Here is a 20,935-nt window from a genome sequence, read left to right on the forward strand (position 1 = left end):
GGAGATAAAATACAGCTGGGGGCTGGGAGGAGAGTTGTGATTTTAGATAGAGTGGGCAGGAAGGCTTCTCTAAGAGACTGACATCTAAGCTAATACTGGGAGGAGGAGAAGAAGCAAGTGTAAAACCCTAAGGTAGGAGTCTAGTGTCTTAGTGAAAGTGAAAGTCGCTCAGTCATGTCCACCTCTTTGTGACCCCATGAACTGTAGCCTGCCAGGCTCCTCTGTCCCTGGAATTCTCAAGGCAAGAATATTGGAGTGTGTAGCCATTCCCTTTCTCCAGGGGATCTTCCCGACCCAGGGATCAAACCCAGGTCTCCTGCTTGGCAGGCAGATTCTTTACTGTCTGAGACACCAGGAAGCCCCTAGTGTCTCAAGGAAGAGGGAGTAATCAATTATGTCTGATGCTACCAAGTAGGCAAAGAAGACACCACAGAGAACGGGTCGAGGCAAGGAGCTATGGAGAGGTGAAGCGCAACCTTAGAAAGAGTAGTTTTGTAGTTCTGCTGCTGTGCAGGAGTAAAAGCCTGACACTGCAGTCAGTTCACAAGAGAACAGGGGATAAGAAAATGGTGACAGTAGATATACAAAATGTTATCAAACGGATCTGCTGTGCATGGGAGCAGAAGTGTGAGGCAACAGTCAGAGGGAAATGAAGGATGAAGAAAGGATTTTTTTTTGAGATGATGGGAGAAATAAAGGCATGTTTACATATTGATGGAAAAGATTCAATTAAGAGAGTAAAGCTAATTATGCAGGAGAGAGAAGGGAGAATTGCCAGAAGAGGGATCTTTAGATGAGAGGAGATGGGATTCTGTGCCCTAGTGCATAGGAGTGTAGATAGTTCATTCATGAGATGAGAGACTAACAGTGTAAACGGGCTCAGAAATAGCTATGAGAGTAAATGTAGTGGTGGGAGCTTGTGGGCTTTCTCTTCTGTATTTTTGGTTTATTTTTAATCCAAACATAATACTTAGTTAAAAAAAAAAAAACTCTGGGATTTTACATAAGCTTTATTTAGTAGCACCCAGCAGAGAAATATCACCAATTTATTGCCTTAAATATAATATTATTTTGAATATAATATTAATTTATAACATGTATTGAATTAAAATCTATTTGAATTAAAATCTATTACTGTTTATTTTTCTTAATTAGGTTGGTATATTAAATTTTAAAATGTGATGATTCTTTCTAGAATAGTAAATGGGCAAATAGCGGAGCTACTATTTACCATCATAATAGTATCTTTTATGTAGAATATTTCATATTAGTTGACTTTTCCAGGAAATTTGGGATTTTTTTTTAAGTCAAAGTTATAGAAACCACTTTGCTTAACAAATAGAATTCTAATTCCGTTCCATGAGGGCTTTGTGATACTATATCAGAAAGGATACAGTACAGAGTCAATTGAATATATTCATAACTGGGGATTTTCTCTTTTGGCAGATCTATCTCCATAGAAGTCTTCAAAACCCAGCTCAAAAAGGATGTTCTCCAAGGAGAGCTTTCCTGATTACACCATTCAGTCTTATTCACTCCTTCACTCTCAGTCCTCTCAATTCAAACTTTCTAAATTTAGGTGCCACTAATTTATTCTGACTTACAGTTTCATTTCAGTATTCTTACATGAGCTTATGTAAGTTTTATGAAGGCAGACTCTATCTTAGTTTCATTTATACCCAAATTATACCATACCTTCAAAAACCAACCAACCAACCAGCACTTGCTATAGTTATCTAACAGGATATCATGGGCTTCTCCTGTGGCTCAGCAGTAAAGAATCTGTCTGCAATGCAGGAGATACAGGAGAAATGGGTTTGATCCCTGGGTCAGGAAGATTCCCTGGATGAGGGCATGGTATCCCACTCCGGTATTCTTGCCTGGAGAATCCCAGGGACAGAGGAGCCTGGCAGCCTGTAGTCCATGGGGTCGCACGGAGTCAGACACGACTGGAGCGACTAAGTATGCCTGCACAATGGCATATCATCTATACTTCTGAAAGGTTCAGTTCTTGCAGGAGGGATTCTCAAATGGAGAGTTTTACTACTGTCCCCAGTGATTACTGATGTTTTTTCCCTCCTTAGTAAAATTTTACTACTGTATTTATATGTGCATATTAAGCCTTTTAAACAAAGAAAAATGCTCTTCTAGAAAATAGAGTTAATTTTTTATAGTCAGGAGTCCACATGTAATTTTCTCCCCAGAAGTATATACTCTTTAACAGGAAAAAGGTAAGACTCCTGTCAGAATTTTCATTTAGAAACACGTACAACTGTCTCTATAGGGCTTTCCAGGCGGTGCTAGTAGTAAAGAACCTGCCTGTCAATGCAGGAGACATTAGAGACATGGGTTTAATCCCTGGGTTGGGAAAATCCCCAGGAAAAGGGCATGGCAACCCACACCAGTATTCTTGCCAGGAGAATCCCATGGACAGAGGAGCCTGGAGGGCTACAGTCCTTGGGGTCTCAAAGAGGTGGACACGACTAAAACAACTTAGCACACACACACACACACACACACACACACCTGTCTCTACGACAACCATACCTGATTCCAAACATACAGTGAACGTAGTTAAATAAAGCTCTGCGCAGCATCGTTGTGTCAACATCCTCATGGGTGGCCATAGTGTTATAGGTGAGATTGTAGACCATGCGGAACTTCTCGTCAAGAAGATGTCCAATATCAGAGTAAAGTCTGTTCACCAAGGAGAACCCGTGATTTTCCCAGGTATAGTCCTAAAAGAATAAAATGTATCAAAAATGGTCACTCTCCATTTAAAGTCTATGTTTTTGTGAAGTATAACCACTGAAGAAAGTGGAGATATTTCAGTCTGTAATCCTTTCACGGATTCTAAGTTTGTCACTTTACCAAGATTGCTTTACCAACACATCAGTTTGTAGACGGGAGGGCCGTGCTATTTCCTCACTGGGTCCAGGATGAGGGACATTGGTGATAAACTCTGGCTACTTCCCGTGGTCATGTACTATGCAAACTACACCGTCATCTGGAAGAACCCCAGAAAGCCCTGGAATAGTCCTACATGACTAAACCTACTCAGTGACACGGATGGCTAGCAGATCATCTGAAACAAGCACAGAGGAGTCTGTCTTTGATCTCGCCTGCACTGTCTTTATGAACCACATCACTACTGTGGCTCTTATCTAGGGATGGGGAACAGGTGGCCCTTCAGCCCATAATTATAGACATATGGCCTTTCTATAAAAATGCCTTCTTATTATAAATGTGAACGTGTCACTCAGTTTCCTCCCTGCTTCTCTCCAAAACATGAACATGATACTACTACCATGCAATAATGCAAGTAACCACATAAAGCAGTTTCCTTTTGCCTTCTTGGGGTTGGAGGTAGAGGGGATGCTGAAATACTAATCCATCAACTGGGATATCAAATTAGACAAGGCTGAAAAGTAGGTTAAATAAAGATATTTATAGATTCTATCAAAATGTTCTATTAGTTTCTATGGGAGTCAACTTATTCAACATTTCACAGTTAAAGTGACAGTATCTCTTCTCCAATTTCTCTGAATTAAAGGCGTCTCATACCTGAGCTCGGAATGTTGGCAAATGTTCCTCCCCTCGTCTGGCAAAGTCTTCATATCCAAAACCAGGGTCTTCAATATATCGGGAGACATCAGATGTTATAATCATGTCATCCTCAAAATCTAAGGACAATAATGAACAATTTGGTATTAAGGAAACTGTACAGAGTTAGAACAATGAATTAATTGCACTTTCTTCCAATTTTTCACTATAGCTTTTTCAAGGATTTCCATAGTGTCAATATTGACTACATGCCTTGTATTCACATAAAATACCTTTTGCTCAAGTTTTGAATGCAATTTCATTACTAAATGCCGGCAACTGTAACATTTAGCTGTAGCTATTCAGGCAAAAAACTGACTAAATTAAAATATCTAAATATTAGTTTAGTCAAAAACTTCACTTGGAATTTTCTGTAAGATGTTACAGAAAAATGTAAATGAACTTTTTGGCCTACCCAATACAAACATTTTTTTCCTAAATTTACCTTAAGAAGTTAAAATTTTTTTTAAAAGGAGTTAAAATTAATATTCTGACAAATCTAAAACTCCAATTTTAATTCTATTTAAACAAATATTTCAAACTCTGGACTGGTACTTTGCATATTATCCACATTCTTCTACTCCTAAGAGATGGATACAAATAAAATACAAAAAATACTATGTTACAGTAATGGAACATCATTCTAATTTGAAAAGCAAAAAACTAATAAATGCTAGTCAACTCTGTTACCAAGCTATAGAATAGTACCCTTGTAGAAAACTTCAAACATTTTCTTCAAAAGACTTGAAAAACTATTCTTAGAATCTCTAAATGGAATCTGAAATGCTTTATCATACTGATCAAACCAAGAAACTTGTTATAGGGAAAAATAAGATTCTATTTCCATTTTAAAACACGGTAAGTCTACAAAAATAACTCAGCCACATACTGAGTCATTTTTCTCTTATCTTCGTGTGACCAGCAAATTTAGTACTGGGAATGGTGAACAGTAAAGAATGAAACAATTTATTTCCTAATTTATAAATGATGTAGCCTCTTGTTAAAATCAGAATATAACTTTCCACCAAGGTCTAAGACTTGCTTAGTAAATTCAAAACTCACTTTAGAAGGCAAAAGTTCTTGCTCAAGCATCTAAGAAGAGAAAGACTGACATTCTAAAATATACTTTCAATAATAAGAAAAGGGCTTCCCCAGTGACTCAGTGGTGAAGAATCTGCCTGCCAATGAAGGAGGTACAGGTTTGATCCCCAGTCTAAGGGGATCCCACACGATACGGAGCAACTGAGCCTGTGCGTCTCAACTACTGAGCCTGTGCTCTAAAGACAGTGCTGCAATTACTAACGCCCGTGTGCCTAGAACCCATGTTCTACAACAAGAAAAGCCACAGAAATGCAAAGTCTGAGCACCGCAACTAGAGAGTACCACTATTACAATAGCCAGGACATGGAAACAACCTAGATGTCCATCAACAGATGCTTAGGCAAAGAAGTTGTAGTACATATATACAATGGAATATTACTCAGCCATAAAGGAACGAATCTGAGACAAGGATAGTAAGATGGATGAATCTTTTAAAAATTTTAAAAAGAGAGTAGCCCCCACTCACCACAACTAGAGAAAAAGCCTGTGTAGCAATGAAGACCCCGTACAGTCAAAAATAAATAAATTAAACAAAAAAAAGAAATAAAACATTTATGCCCTTCAAGCTCTAGTTGTCTTAGAGAAGCTTTAAAAAATCAATGTCTAGGGAATTTCCTGGTGGTCCATTGGTTAGGACTCTGAGCTTCCACTGCAGGGCACCTGAGTTCAATCCCTGGTTAGGGAACTAAGATCTTACAAGCTGCCCAGCATGGCCAAAAAAAGATAATAAATAAATATTGTCTGTGCCATCTTTCACTGCCATTCAGCTCCAAATATTTTCTAATTTCCACTGCAACTTTTTATTTCCCTATGAACTATTTAGAAGTATACTGTTTCATTTCTAAAGATTTGAGAAACTTCTAGTTATTCCTTACTGATTTCTAGCTTACTTCTGTTATAGTCAAAAGTTACACCCTGTAAAGTTTAAATCTCTTAAAATTTGCTGATATTTGCTTCATTAACAATATATGGTTGATATTGGTAAATTTTCTATGTGCACTTGAAAATAATGGTATAGGTTGCAGTTTGGGATATAGTGTTTTATTTATGTCAGGTAAAGTATGCTAAATAAGTTTACTCTCTTTTTCTGGATTTTGTGTCTACTTATAGTTATAAAGAGATGTATATTAGAATTTTTCATCCCATGTGACCCCATGGACTGTAGCTGCCAGGCTTCTCTGTCCATGGGATTTCCCAGGCAAGAATATTGGAGTGGGTTGCCATTTCCTTCTCCAGGGGATCTTCCTAATCCAGGATAAGAACCTCCATCTCTTGCATTGCAAATGGGTTCTTTACCACTGAGCCACCAGGCAAACCCAAGTTTTTCACACTTACAAAAATTAATATCTAAAAGTAAATGCATACTACTAACTTTAATACGATGTTTGCATTTTAAAATATTGGCTTCCCTAGAAGGTTTACCCTACGCTCATTACTTTCCTTTGTCCCACTTGTTTTCTCTAGATGATTTTTTATAAACAACTCTTTTGATTTTAACTCCCAAATATATATTGATAACTTCCAAAACTTTATTTCGGGCTTAAAACCCTCTCCTGTTCAACCCTGGCTTTCCAAGTGTACAGACCAGGAGCATGGGCATTACATGAAGCCATGATTGAAACGTAGCTCCTCAGGTCCTGGCACAGAGACTGAACACAAAAATCTGCATTTCAACAAGATTCCTCAGTGATTCACATGCATATTAAAGTCTGAGAGGCACCTGTAGCTGTTTTCAGATTGGAGGTTTTATAGACATCACAAGTCAACATGTCGCAAATATGGCTGGTTACATGATCTTTAAGGCTGGAAAGGTCATCATGATAAGGTCTCTATCTACCTAATCAGCTTCCTGTTCACAATACCTACCTCATGTGTCACATCCTAACAACACAGAACCAATTGCTCCTGCACCCACCATCCTGTTTCCTCACCACTGTGTGCTGGCTCAGGCAGGTGTGCTATTTACCACCAACTGCCCACCCCCCCCCCCCCCCCGCCACCAGCCACTGCCTGACTCCCCTGCACTCAAGTCTCTAAGGTTTAGCTCAGAGCCAAGCGGCTAGAGGAGGTCTCTCCCTAGGCCCCCTTCTGTGCACATTCCTAACTCTCCATCACTGCTCCATTTATTCCTCACATTCTGCTTCATATTGCATTTCTCTTTCTCCCACTAGCAATGAGAGCCTGCAGAGGGCAGCAATCACGTCTCATTTAGCCTGGAAGCATTAGTGCCTACTACCCTGCTGAGACTACGCGGAGTACAATAAATGTCTGTAGTATGAATAGCAAACCAATAACCGAAACACTTCTTTATATTTGGGATTTCCTGCTGGTCAGAAGTTCTGAGAAATCATTATTAAATATACTCAATTTGGTAGATAAAATCTTTCATAAAAGAAATCGCTGGGGAAATGATAAAAGAGGGATCTTGCTCTTCCTGGTAAAATTTCTGAAAGCTATTGGTCAATGTTATATTTAATATTAATAAACCAGTCATGGCCAAATCAATTACTCTCAGGATTTATGAGACTGACTAACCTTATGACTAGTCATTTTGAAGCCCTCTGTTAAACCTACAGAGCTCTACTTTAAAAATAAATGTTGTGTAGATTGATGAGTTGGAAGGGTTTAAGCTTTTGAAGTCTACTGACTCCATGCTATTTTAATAACATGTACTATGTGGTGTTTAGTATCTTTTTAAGTTGTAATTGAAAAGTTTCCCTCCTATTTAAAAGTCTCTCAGAGTATTAGGAAAAGAAATGTATTTTAAAGACTAAAGCAAAGAAGCCTTTTGATACAGAAAAGCCTAACTTTTAATACAGGATGAATTCCTCCAAATTCAACCTAAGAAAATGACCTAAAATACATTTTTATATAATTCCAAAGGTTTCTGCAAAGAAATGCAAATACAAGTGCAATGTTACTTTGGTGTAACTTTAGAAATAATCTGGAAAAAAGCAGCATTGTGAGAACAATCCTCCCACATACTCCACACCCACGAAAAAGGAAGAGATATTTCTTACAAATTACATCTATTGAAACAGGATTTTACCTATCATTAAAAAAAATCACACAAGTAGGATGGATTAAATACTCTTATCTAACTTTATAAGCAGTTGGTCTGCTCTGAATAACATTTTATCCAGGATAAGAGCATGAACTACATACACAGCTGAAGTACCTCTCAATTGGATTTGAAATATATTCAAAGATGCAGCAACACAAGAGGGGAAGCAATAGCATCAGCATCAGGTAGAAGAGAACTAACTAAAAGGAACATGATAGTGGAATCATTCCATTATCCATATGGAAAATACTGAAGGTGGTCTGAGGTGGTCAGTCAGGGTTCTAAGAACAATAGGGACCTTCCCAACCCAGGGTCTGAGCTACCAGGGAAGTCAAAGGCAAAGAGAAAAGGCAAAGATAGTAAAGAGAAAAAGCACCTGAATGAGGAAATGAATGAAAAGTATCTCCAGAGACCACAAAAAGACTTTCTTTCTTCTCCTTCTCAAAGCGAGTGGTCATTTCTTCCTGAGACGCCTCTTCATCTTCCCTTTCTTCTTGAAGCCTTTTCATTCTTTCCATTAAGGCCTCTAGCTCACTTAGCGAATCGACAATCTGGAGCCAGAGAAGATAATATTGGGTGTTATTAATATTAAAAGTTGTTCCGGTAAATGTCTCCATCTCCCAATATCACCTTATGTACAGCGGCACTAACATAGTCATTAATTTCCTAAGTGGGCTTCCCATTAACTCCAAAGAAAACCATATGGCAAAATTTAACATTTTCAGAGGTATAGTGTTTCTGCTTCAGTTACAAACACAGAAAGTTTATATGAATGGATTTATTTAATCTAGAATTCTACTGGATTGGCCAAAAAGTTCATTCAGGTTTTCCCATAACAGCTTTCAGAAAAATGCAAACAAACTTTTTGGCCAACTCAATACAACAGAATTTGATATATATTAGATTATACTATTACTTGTTTCTAAAACTGGTGCAGCCTTACAAGCCTTATGATTTGCAATTGCTTTAAAAGCCTCCTTAAGACAATTCAGAACTTCAGCAACAGGTTAAATTTTTAGGGTAATAAAAGATTATACAAAATATTTCACGCATATAATATCCCATTTAATCAGATAATTTCTCTATATGTTTTAATGTAGCAAGTTTAAAGGCAAAGTAGTAAAGAAAAACAGTTAAGAAAACAAACCCCGAAGTTGCTGCCGGTAAGGGATGCATTCTCTATGTTGTTGTCATTAGCGAGATCACACACACAGAAGTTGTTGACTGGTATTAGCCTGAATCCATTGGAGATTTCTGGATCTCTTTCTGGATTGATGCCACTACCAAAAACAAAGCTTGCCAAAGCGTGATAATGAGCCAGTAGGACCACAGCATGTACCAGTTCAGGCAGAGACCAATTATTTTCTCCAGTTTTGACAAGTTTCTGAAATGAGAAAGCCAGTCAAGAATAAAAGTGAAAATCATAGAATGTTACAAAGCAATTTTAGAAAGTATGGAAAAATGTATAAAATTCCCTATGTCCATTTATAGAAATAATACTAAAAATTCCATTTAAACTGTTTCATATAGTAAAGATACAGCTTTGGTCAAACAATATTACATTAAACCTATCAAAACTAACATTAGAATTACACTGTAGCTTCTCTGAAATTCCTTATACATATAATGGAGTTTCTGTTTCCAAAGCACTTTTCTATATTATGCTATTTTAATAAGGTATTTTAGAGAATCCAAGAACACTGATGCTAGAAGGGACTTTAAAGTTTCTCTAGCAAGACCACTTACTTGAAGGTTTTAAAGGTAGAGACTCTACCTTAAAAATAACATAAATATTTAATTCAGTAGGTCAACTTTTAACTGTCTTGGATATCGTCTCTGACAGAGGAAGAACCTACAGCAGATGATAGACACTGTAGAAAACTACCTCACATTTGAAGGGACATTTAAAAAAAGTCTGCTCTATTTAAAATGGATAACCAACAAGGTCCTACTGTACAGCACAGGTAACTCTGCTCAATGTTATGCAGCAGCCTGGATGGGAGGGGAGTTTAAAGGAGAATGCATATGTGTACATGTATGGTTGAGTCCCTTTGCTATCCACCTGAACTATCACAACAATGTTAACTAGCTATAATCTAATACAAAATAAAAAGTTAAAAAAAAACCAACAAAAAATAAAAATATCAGAGCACTTTTTTTACACGCTATTTTACTGGATCCTCCAGATGAATGGGCTTCCCTGATAGCTCAGTTGGTAAAGAATCCATCTGCAATGCAGGAGGCCCCAGCTGGATTCCTGGGTTGGGAAGATCCGCTGGAGAAGGGGAAGGCTACCCACTCCAGTATTCTGGCCTGGAGAATTCCACAGACTGTATAGTCCATGGGGTCACAAAGTTGGCCATGACTGAATGACTTTCACTTTCACTTTTCCCAGATGAATGTTGGAATCATAAGTGAAGCCATTAAACACAGTAATCATCACAATTCCAGCTATTAATCCATTCAAGGTTTTCCCCATCAATCTTTATCTAATTAATCTATCTTTCAGTGTGTGATGGGGATCTGTTCTCAAATCTAAAACTTTCACTTGGCTCACTTCACATCTAAAAACTAAAACCAAAAAACTGCTTTTGCTTTACTCTCCATTATTTAACTACATACAAATTTAATACATTACCAAAAGCTCAGGGGGAAAAAAAGGAAAAATCAATCATATTCTACCACTTTTATGTAACTTTTACATATCTTCTTTTATTTTTCAAAGTATAATTAAATAATCAGAGTATACAACCATTTTTCTCTGCTTTTCTAACTTTTTGAAAAATTTGATTTTCATGAGGCTCCACTGTCTTCAATTAATTATTAAGCATGGGCATATTGTAGCCCAGAACTACAGTTCCATTTCCTTACACATTTAAATTGCTTCTAAATTTCTTATTTGCTATTATAAATAGCACCTTTCTGCTATAGCTTTGTTCATATTTTATAAACAAGCCCTAATAGATAATACAAATCTGAGAGTATACAGACTGACAAAAGCTGAGTTTGGTTTAATTGGGCAAATAACTAACAACATGAGGGGAAAAACTAAACCCAGGACATTTCTAATGCATGAGAAGAAGGGGTTTTAAGTACCTAAGGCTTCTGCTGATAATCATTTAGCTGATGACTCCAACTAACTGAATAGTGCCAAGCATGGCGCTAATTCAACAACCTCATCCTGGAGGCTTTTAACAGATGCTGCTTTTGAAGGGCAAGTGCTCCAGCCAATCACAGTTCTCTTTCTTATCTAAGATCTAGTCTCTAGAGGCATGTAAGTATATACACATCAGTTGGCAAATCACTTTTATTTGAAAAATCATTTCTTCAAAATCTTAAAATTATGAAATGTTAGAACTGCAAAAGAGTTTAGAACTCATTTAATCTAGCCATCTCATTTATAGAAGGGTGAACTACCAAGGCCCACAAAAGTTAACTTTAAAAAGGTCACATACTTTGTAGTTAAGAGTTAAAGACTAGAACCTACGTATGTTATCCTCCTAATGCATTTTCTTTGTTCTGCCTACTGCTTGAAAATAGAAATCAACTTTTCTTATAGCTATTTGCTAATTACTGATTACTTAAAGAGAAGTGGGCTTTCCTGGTAGCTCAACTGGTTAAGAATCCACCTGCAGTGCAGGAGACCCCTGTTCAATTCCTGGGTGGGGAAGATACATTGAAGAAGGGATAGGCTACCCACTCCAGGATTCTGGCCCAGAGAATCCCATGGACTGTATAGTCCATGGGGTCACAAAGAGTTGGACATGACTGAGTGATTTTTCACTTACAGAGAAGTATTCATTTATATTTAACTTAAACCCAATGACTTACATTTTCTACACATTTCAATACACTATTTATTTTTTATTTTTCAAATTCCTAACATGCAAGTATTTCAAAGTAAGTCTTAAGCAAAATACTTAACTGAAAATAACTTTAAGAATCATTAGTAAAATTTCTTTCTCCCCTTAAGAAATACTCAGTACCTGAATGTGCTCTTTTGTGATCAGCCAGGGTCGGTGTGCTAACAGCTTGTTTATTTCATTAAGATTTTTCAGTCTTTGTGGTACATATTGCAAACCATTCAACCATTCAGCAATACCTCCTGTCTTTAAAAATTCATCCACATGCATGTTTATTAAGTAAGAACACTGATGTCTAGCTGCAGCCTACAACACAAAGAAAAGATTTGGTGGATAAAACAGTCATGGTACGGTCTTATTCTACAATTACTAGGACAGTCATTTAAAGTTCATTTTTATAGCTAATATTCTTTTCTTAGAGAATGCTCTTCCTAAAACTTTCATCACAATGTTGTCATAGATTCTTGAATCGATACATAAAGCTGACATATAAGTAAATGTCACATGAAGCCAATTACTTCCTCATCCAGAAGTGGTAGGGGTCAATCTAGAACCCATTTTCTATTTATGTGAAGGAAGCATATGTTCATTTTATTATGGTAAGTAAGATCAACTATATTCTATTTAAAACACAATAAAATCTGATTAACTTGTACCAATTCAGAATATATACTAGTTTGAGTATTTTTCTTATTCCCTTTGAGATAACTGTGAATCAGCCTTATCTGTGCCCATCCTCCTATTGAGATGAAACTGAAGCTCACTGACCCTTTCTTTCCTAGGCAAGCCAGAATCAGCCTTGATAAATTGGTAAATCCATGCAAAACAGACTTTTCACCGCTCGTTTCCTCAGGGCTGCTTCTCAGTTAAATAGTACTGTTTTACTCTGTTTTCCACATCTTATTTCTCTCTTTGTTGGTGACCATTCTAAGTTGGCTTTCAGACTTAGTGTCGTCAAAACCTTAAGCTGAGTAATCTTAGACAAGTTCATCATTTAATAAAACACAGGATGCAGCCCTTTTTTTGTTGTTTAAAACTTCAGTGAGAGCATAAACAAATTCAACTTGATAAAAACTAACTCCTGGCTGGCTTTGATCACTCTGCCAGCCCAGATGTTCCCCTAACTTCTCCAAATATATTGCACTTGCATCTTGTTCTTTTCTCCAGCAACAGCCCAACTGTAGCACTGTTTCTACCTTCTTATTCCTGCTGCCCATCATCCCAATTTATAATTAACTAGTTAACTAGCTTGTACCAAGTACTAAACTTAGTAGTATAACTTATTTAAGAATTCTTCTCTGACAGAGTCGCCTAGTGCTAATACTTTGCTCTTATTTAGCCAAATTAGTGATATTCTTCATGTACAGAATGACTAAATAAAAAAGTCACAACCAACCTGTTTTATATTAATACTGAAAGAAAACTATCAGGAGTAAAAGGAAAATTTGAGGGACACTAGGAACATTACTTCGGAGAAGGCAATGGCACCCCACTCCAGTACTCTTGCCTGGAGAATCCCATGGACGGAGGAGCCTGGTGGGCTGCAGTCCATGGGGTTGCTGGGAGTCGGATACGACTGAGCGACTTCACTTTCACTTTTCACTTTCATGCATTGGAGAAGGAAATGGCAACCCACTCCAGTGTTCTTGCCTGGAGAATCCCAGGGACGGGGGAGCCTGATGGGCTGCCGTCTATGGGGTTGCACAGAGTCGGACACGACTGAAGCGACTTAGCAGCAGTAGCAGCAGCAGGAACATTACTTTCGACCCTATAAACATCTTTAATCATGAGATTAAACATGGAAAACTTTACTAATAATTAAATCAGAAACATTCAGTATATTATGTGAGTTACAACATTCAAAATGTAACCAGTGGATTTGGAATCCAAAAGGTCATAAGCTTCTTGAGTTGTTGTTTCCGTGTGATTATACTTAGCTCTGCACCACAAGTAATACCAGCAGTGAGAGGGACTAAATGAGGACCAAGTCACGTGAACACAGGAACCGGAAGTGAGCGTACCATGATGGCGATGTAGTGCCGGTGCGGTAGAGGAAGGGGGCCATCCATGCGCAGCATGTAGAACTGGCTCCTCAGGAAGGACTCCAGGTACTGAGTGTGCAGGCTCATGACCTGGGTGATGTTATCCAAGCGACCGGATGTAGAGTATTCTTCCACAAGAAAGTTAGTACGTTCATCCACTGTGTTTGCCTGGACAACCTTTCAACCAAGAAACACAAAACAAAATCAAGGCTGAGAAGTAAACACACCAGTGGTTTACACGCATTATTCCATGACTGAAGACGATGAAGGTCCTTTTGACATTAACAGACACTGAAATAATGCAGTTTTTCATACTAGAAACAGAAATGAAAATGAAAGCACCATTCATTTTTGGCTCTGGGACCACAATTTATTAAACAACAAATGTCAAATTATCAAACATTATACACACAGCTATGAAGTTGGAGAAAAGAAGCTTCCATCTGCTTTGCCAGGCACATAAGGCAAAAATTTTCAGGGCCTGCTTGCCTGGCTATTGTCACACTGATTCATGGGGAGGGAAAGCATTTAGAATTTTCTCTCAATAGCCTATGAACACACTTAATGACTATATCTTAGGACAGACATTTTTCAGTCTGATCCCTTGCTTGTTTTAGTTATTCAACATTAAAAAAGCTTTCTGCAGTCTTTTTTGGTGACAAAGAAAAATAGGATAATTTGTAGGAAAGTGTTAATTGAAAAATTAATAGGATACTAGATTCCCATTCTGAGCCTATCATATTAATTACTAGAAACAAGGTAAGTTATTAAAATGAACGTGCAGCATCTGAGAAAATCAAAAGGACTTTTTCAAAAATAGATTATTCACATACAGGTTTATAAACAATGACAGCTTGGGCATCATACCAATAATTGGCTTCTGAAGGTGTTAAGAGCTTATTAGCACCCCATGGAAGGACTTGTTTCAGTGGGAATCAATGAACATCAGATGTGTGTTTCTCGGCTTGGTTCCTTATTTATTGGCATTTTAGAATTAGAGTTCTAGACTTACGAAGAATTTGTTCCTTATTTTAGATAAGGTAACAGACTCAAGATTAAATTTCAGCTCATACAACTATTTAATAGTAGAGCCTGGTTTAGAATCTGCTGCTGCTAAGTCGCTTCAGTCGTGTCCGACTCTGTGCGACCCCACAGACGGCAGCCCACCAGGCTCCCCCGTCCCTGGGATTCTCCAGGCAAGGACACTGGAGTGGGTTGCCATTTCCTTCTCCAATGCATGAAAGTGAAAAGTGAAAGTGAAGTCGCTCAGTCGTGTCCGACTCTTTGTGACCCCATGGACTGCAGCCCACCAGGCTCCTCTGTCCATGGGATTTTCCAGGCAAGAGTACTGCAGTGGGGTGCCATTGCCTTCTCTGGGTCTAGAATCTAGGTCTCCTCAAATCTAGACTTGTGGTCTTTCTAAAGATCCACACTGCTCTTAAGAAGCTCTGTTTACTTTTCAGGGCTGGCCTCACAATCTCTTCTGAGATTTTATTATACAAAGGCACTATTGATTGAGGAAAATTTAATCCCAAAGGAAATGTAATGTTTGAAAAGCGTTAATTGTGAGGAAATGTTAATTACAATGGTGTAAAAAAAAGGCAATTCCACTTTGGCTCACTATAAAACCAAATGTATTTACATTTGTTCATGTCCTCCCATTTTGTCAATTACAGGGAACCAAGATGACAGTTAAAAATGGAATGGATCATGATAAACTCTATATAATTAGGGACAGAATATTTGTTGTTTTGTTTTGCTTTCCAGCAGAAGATTCTTCTGCTTAACTGATGCCTAAAAGACATTAATAGATTCGTATGATGCAACAGAGCCTGAAAACAGCCGTTGCTTCTGCAAACCAGATTGTCTCCAAATACATTCTGTGTAAATGGCAGCATTTCAGGAAGCCTTTATATATGTATTAGGCAATCACTCTGCTAAGAGCAGCCGTGTGCTCTATGAGGGAAAAAGGACAAGCCCAGCAGTTTCTCTAATGCATGATTACCTACAGTCCCTGAGCTCCTGAAACATTACAGGTAACTTGGGAGTTTCATGGAAATGGCAAGGTCACTAAAAAGTCAAAATGAACATGATGGAACTGCTGACTCTAGTGCGACCTGACATGTATTATTATTCAAATTCTACTCATTCTTTAAGGGATACCTGAAACATCATAGGTATTCAAACATATCTTGACTAATTTCTGAACAATATAGGAATAATGCTAGTGCTTTAAGATAAGATACCTTTTTGCAATCAATAGTAAATCAATATATATAACCATGGTTAATATGAGTTAATAACTCCTTGAAGCAGAGAAAAACTCAATTAGTGGGCCTGAAATTTTTCTTAGCCCAAGTATAAGTTAAAGGCAGCTAGGAATCTCCAGGTCCTAAACATTGCTGTGATCTTTCATAGAGATGTATACCCACTAAACAGGCATGCAAATTTTCTTATAATATCTTTTGTGTCATTTCACAAACATTCTTTCTGCATTTATCATCTTGACTCCCCCAGCTTCATCAAAAGTGCAGCTTGTAGTGGAGATTCTCTGACATTCTGTCTCATCAGAGACTCAGAACCAAATGAAAAGATGAATTACTAGTGATTATTACTTTGCCAACAAAGGTCTGTCTAGTCAAGGCTCTGGTTTTTCCAGTGGTCATGTATGGATGTGAGAGTTGGAATATAAAGAAAGCTGAGTGCTGAAGAATTGATGCTTTTGAACTGTGGTGTTGGAGAACACTCTTGAGAGACCCTTGGACTGCAAGGAGGTCCAACCAGTCCATCCTAAAGGAGATCAGTCCTAGATGTTCATTGGAAGGACTGATGCTAAAGCTGAAACTCCAATATTTTGGCCACCTCATGTGAAGTTGACTCACTGGAAAAGACCCTGATGCTGGGAGGGACTGGGGGCAGGAGGAGAAGGGGACGACAGAGGATGAGATGGCTGGATGGCATCACCAACTCGATGGACATGAGTTTGAGTAAATTCCGGGAGTTGGTGATGTGTCGACAGGGAGGCCTGGTGTGCTGTGGTTCATGGGGAAGCAAAGATTCGGACACGACTGAGCGACCGAACTGAACTGAATATCATGTTTTCTTCAATAGATTTAGTTGGGAAGCTTACTTTTTCACTTAAAAATGTCTTTTCTTAACATTTATGTAACCTATAATCACCATGAAACACTGGCCATTTTAAAACCTTAAACCTACATGATAATATTAAGTTTTAGTACTGTTAGCAGCTTTGTTCAGAAATGCTATATTTGAAATCAAATATGGTAAAATTTATATTTTTCTAAACTTGCAGTACTGTCTAACTCCAAATAAGATGATTATTACACATACAATCTTTCAAGTGAAGTTGAAAAGAAAATACTTCTGTGGTTTTCTGACAAATAAGAATAAGAGCAAAATACATGTTTACTTCCATATTAAAAAATGCAGATATTCTTTGACACAATTGAGTTATTTTAAAAATCACTTTATATATATTAAGACAGATTGACTTACTTCCTTCTCTGGAATAAAGGCACTTGGTCCTCTTGTCAAGGGTTGAGATACTCTGATTCTTTTGTCCTGTTTTTAAAAGAAAAGTTTTATGCATTAATGATGACTTTCTATGAAAAGTTAAATTGGTATAAATTGCTAAAGTATAAAATAAATGGAATAAGTAAATAGAATTATGTAAACTCAAAGTGTTAGGTCTTGGATTCCGCCCCCTCCAGCCCCATAACAAACAACAACAATAACAACAACAACAGCAAATAAACTATGGGGTCATTGCATGAACAAGATAACGAGACAGACAGGCTCCTACCATGGTGCTGGGCACACAGGCAGGCTCCTCAAATGTTATTTCCCTCAGTCGTACTCTATAGCACCAGAGATTTTTTAGCCCATATTTGACATGACTGGAAACCATCAGCCTCCATAATAAAATCATATCTAACAGTATACTAGCATACTGTTGAACCTCAATTTGAAAGCTAAAGGAAAAGTTGGATTCTAAGAGTATTACACACAACCTCCTAAAGCAATGGTCTGATTTCTGTTTTTCTTTCTGAATAAAATAGGAATAAGCATATCTAATATAAACCTCTGAAGCTTTGGGTAAGAACAATGTAAAACATGGAGAAGTAGAGGTTAATTTCACTGAGAAATGGAGACTATAATAATGTTTATTGTTCTGTCGCTATTCTACTTAGTAGTAAAATCTGCGAGATCACCAATGGCATGTCTGTGTTCATTTTCACTTTTTAAAAATATTGTTTTTGTGTCCCCATTTAAGTACATTCATCTATGAGTCAGAAAAATTCCCATCAGGAACAAACTTCCTCCTCTGTAGGTATAAGGAAGAGCAAGAAGAGTCAGGGGCAGGCTCTCTGGTTTTGAAATCCTTCTTACCAAGGAGAAGAGACAGGAGGAACAGCCACTTGATTTTCTATAATAAAAGTAGTAAGTTTATGAAACAGAAGCCCTCCAAAGTCGTAATATAAAAACAGCGGCTCTGCTATGGTTTATGAATATCATAAAGACTGAGTGAGAAACTGAAGAACAGGGGAACAGACGTCTCCTGGAAAGGAGTGTTAACATTGAGCTTGCCCTTCTCTCCGCTCCCTTTTTCCCTATTTCTTTCTCCGCAAGGTAGCCTGAATCTTTTTTGTTCCTTACAATCCAAGAGCCTACCAAACACAAAAAAGTATTTGAATCCCTTACTTCATTAGGAAGCAGTCAAGTATTCAACAATCTTTTGAGAACCGAACCAGATACTGTGGTAGCCTCAAGATACAGGGTGAGCAAGATGGACATGGGCCCTGCCCCTCAGAAGTCTGGCACACAATCTCCAACAATTTTCAGGGTGCTACTGAGATAAATATATTAAATAATGATCATCTTAAACTGCTAGTGCTTTAGGAAGAACTAATCATCTAGGTTATATTTGTGAAGGGATGACAAAGAGATCTCAATCTGCTGGTGAAGTACATTAGAAGATTCCATGTCAAAAGAAACAATTTAGAATTTCTAATATTAGTATTTCTTGCCTGCATCAACCATCATCTGGGTTTACCTAGAAAACTAATTTAGAAGAAAATGACAGACTTCTTCTCCTTGCTAGTCTTAGTAAATTATAGGAAATGAAAATTTGAATACTCTCTATATAACACAGCCTAAGGCACCAATATGTGAAAGGCAATTTCCTTGACAACTGATCACTTCAAATAAACAAAGCAGTTAGAGGAACTGATTGTGAAGACAGATCACAGGTTTGAGGGGAAAAATGTCAATAGGGAGATAAGTGGAGTCTTTTATATATATTTATTTCAAAAAATACATGAAATTCAGAGAAAATATGGGGAGAGAAAAATAAACTAAAAGTGTACAAAGGGACTTTGGAGATAGAGAATGATTTATTACTAATATGATTTATTTTTAAAAATCATTACTTGATATATTTATCAACTGATTTATCTTTAAAGGTCTGAAATAGTTATTTTGCCTACAAAAATATTTTCTGGATTGGCCAAGGTTTAAATGTGAAATACATTTTCATTATAAGTGGAACTGCATACTTCTATACTTAAAAGAATATAACATGTTAATTTTAACCAGTTGATAAGAAGCAACTGATAATGATTTCATTTGTGTCAACGCTCATTTGTTCATTTATCCAGCAGATATTCACTGAGCATTCACAATGTGCTAAGTACAGCCAAAGAACTGATGCTTTTGAACTGTGGCGTTGGAGAAGACTCTTGAGATTCCCTTGGACTGCAAAGAGATACAACCAGTCCATCCTAAAGGAAATCAGTCCTGAATATTCATTGGAAGGACTGATGCTGAAGCTGAAACTCCAATACTTTGGCGACCTGATGCGAAGAACTGACTCACTGGAAAAGATCCTGATGCTGGGAAAGACTGAAGGTGGGAGGAGAAGGGGACGACAGAGGATGAGATGGTTGGATGGCATTACCGACTCGATGGACATGAGTTTGAGTAAGCTCTGGGAGTTGGCGATGGACAGGGAAGCCTGGAGTGCTGCAGTCCATGGGGTCACAAAGAGTTGGACACAACTGAGTGACTGAACTGAAGTACAGTGGGGACATGAAAAAGTAGTAGACTGGCAGAAATGCATTAACTATATCATAGTTTGTATATGCATATACAAAGCGGTATGGGAGCACATCATTTTGTGAATTATCATTTACTTAGTCATTTGCTTCCCCAATGGCTCAGCAAATAAAGAATCTGCCTGTGATGCCGGAGACACAGGAAATGTGGGTTCAATACCTGGGTCAGGAAGATCCCCTGGAGAAGGGAATGGCAACCCATTCTAGTATTCTTACCTGGAAAATCCCATGAACAGAGGACCCTGGTGGGTTCTAGTCCATGGGGTCACAAGAGTTAGACACAACTTAGCCACTAAACCACCATGGTTTATGTTGGTGTATAGTTTATATTGGTGTATGTACAGTTTCATTATTGTAAATAGCGCTATGGTGAATATCTTTGTATAAAGAGACTTGGGGGCATATTTTGTGGTATTTAAGATGGTTTCTTTAGAAAGACTCCCAGATGTGGGTTTACTGGGGTTTGGGTTATAAATCTTTATAAAGTTCTTGCTGCATACTACCAATATGCTATAAAGTTCTTGTTGCATACTACCAATATGTTTTACCAATTTTATTTCCATCAGTTGAGAAAATGTTCACTTAACTCACTAACTTCAAAAGTGAAAAACAGCCTTCAAAAAATGTTTTTGAAACTTTTAATTGTATACACGGTACTGGTGGTGACTTAGTCACTAAGCTATGTCTGACTCTTGCAACCCATGGACTGTGGCCCGCCAGGCCCCTCTCCCTATGGGATTCCCCAGGCAAGAATACTGGCGTGAGTTGCCATGCCCTCCTCTAGGGGATCTTCCCAATCCAGGGATGAACCCTCGTCTCCTGCATTGGCAGGTGGATTCTTTACCACTGAGCCACCAGGGAAGCAAGTGTATACATAGTTCAGATAAAAATTCCCTAAGCAGAGTTGTGGGTCAGATCTCTGTTTTTAATAATACAATTCTTGGTGTGATACAGTCACTCCAGAGGGGGGGAAAACAAACAAACAAACAAAAATACCCCAAAAGAAACAAACAAACAAACCCCCAGCTAGGAAGCTACTGCAATAGCCGAGGGGAGAGATGATGTGGCCTCACCTAAGAGAGCTATTTATACACTGAAAAGTGAGAGTTGCTTAGTTGTGTCTGACTC

The 20,935-nt window shown here is 37.8% G+C and overlaps 1 protein-coding gene across 1 annotated transcript in view; it reads right to left on the reverse strand.

The window, feature by feature from the left end:
• The window catches only part of SESN3 (sestrin 3), a 79,282-nt gene that overhangs the window by 10,583 nt on the left and 47,764 nt on the right, over positions 1-20,935 (reverse strand). The window contains exons 2-8 of the mRNA XM_027563879.1: positions 17,190-17,255; positions 13,653-13,850; positions 11,755-11,937; positions 8,916-9,152; positions 8,145-8,319; positions 3,565-3,683; positions 2,548-2,738 (exon numbers count right to left, since the gene is read on the reverse strand). Of these exons, the coding sequence (XP_027419680.1) occupies positions 2,548-2,738; positions 3,565-3,683; positions 8,145-8,319; positions 8,916-9,152; positions 11,755-11,937; positions 13,653-13,850; positions 17,190-17,255 (1,169 nt within the window). The remainder of the gene's footprint in view (positions 1-2,547; positions 2,739-3,564; positions 3,684-8,144; positions 8,320-8,915; positions 9,153-11,754; positions 11,938-13,652; positions 13,851-17,189; positions 17,256-20,935) is intronic.

The sequence above is a fragment of the Bos indicus x Bos taurus genome, chromosome 15, assembly GCF_003369695.1.
Source record: "Bos indicus x Bos taurus breed Angus x Brahman F1 hybrid chromosome 15, Bos_hybrid_MaternalHap_v2.0, whole genome shotgun sequence".
In the NCBI taxonomy this organism is placed as follows: domain Eukaryota; kingdom Metazoa; phylum Chordata; class Mammalia; order Artiodactyla; family Bovidae; genus Bos; species Bos indicus x Bos taurus.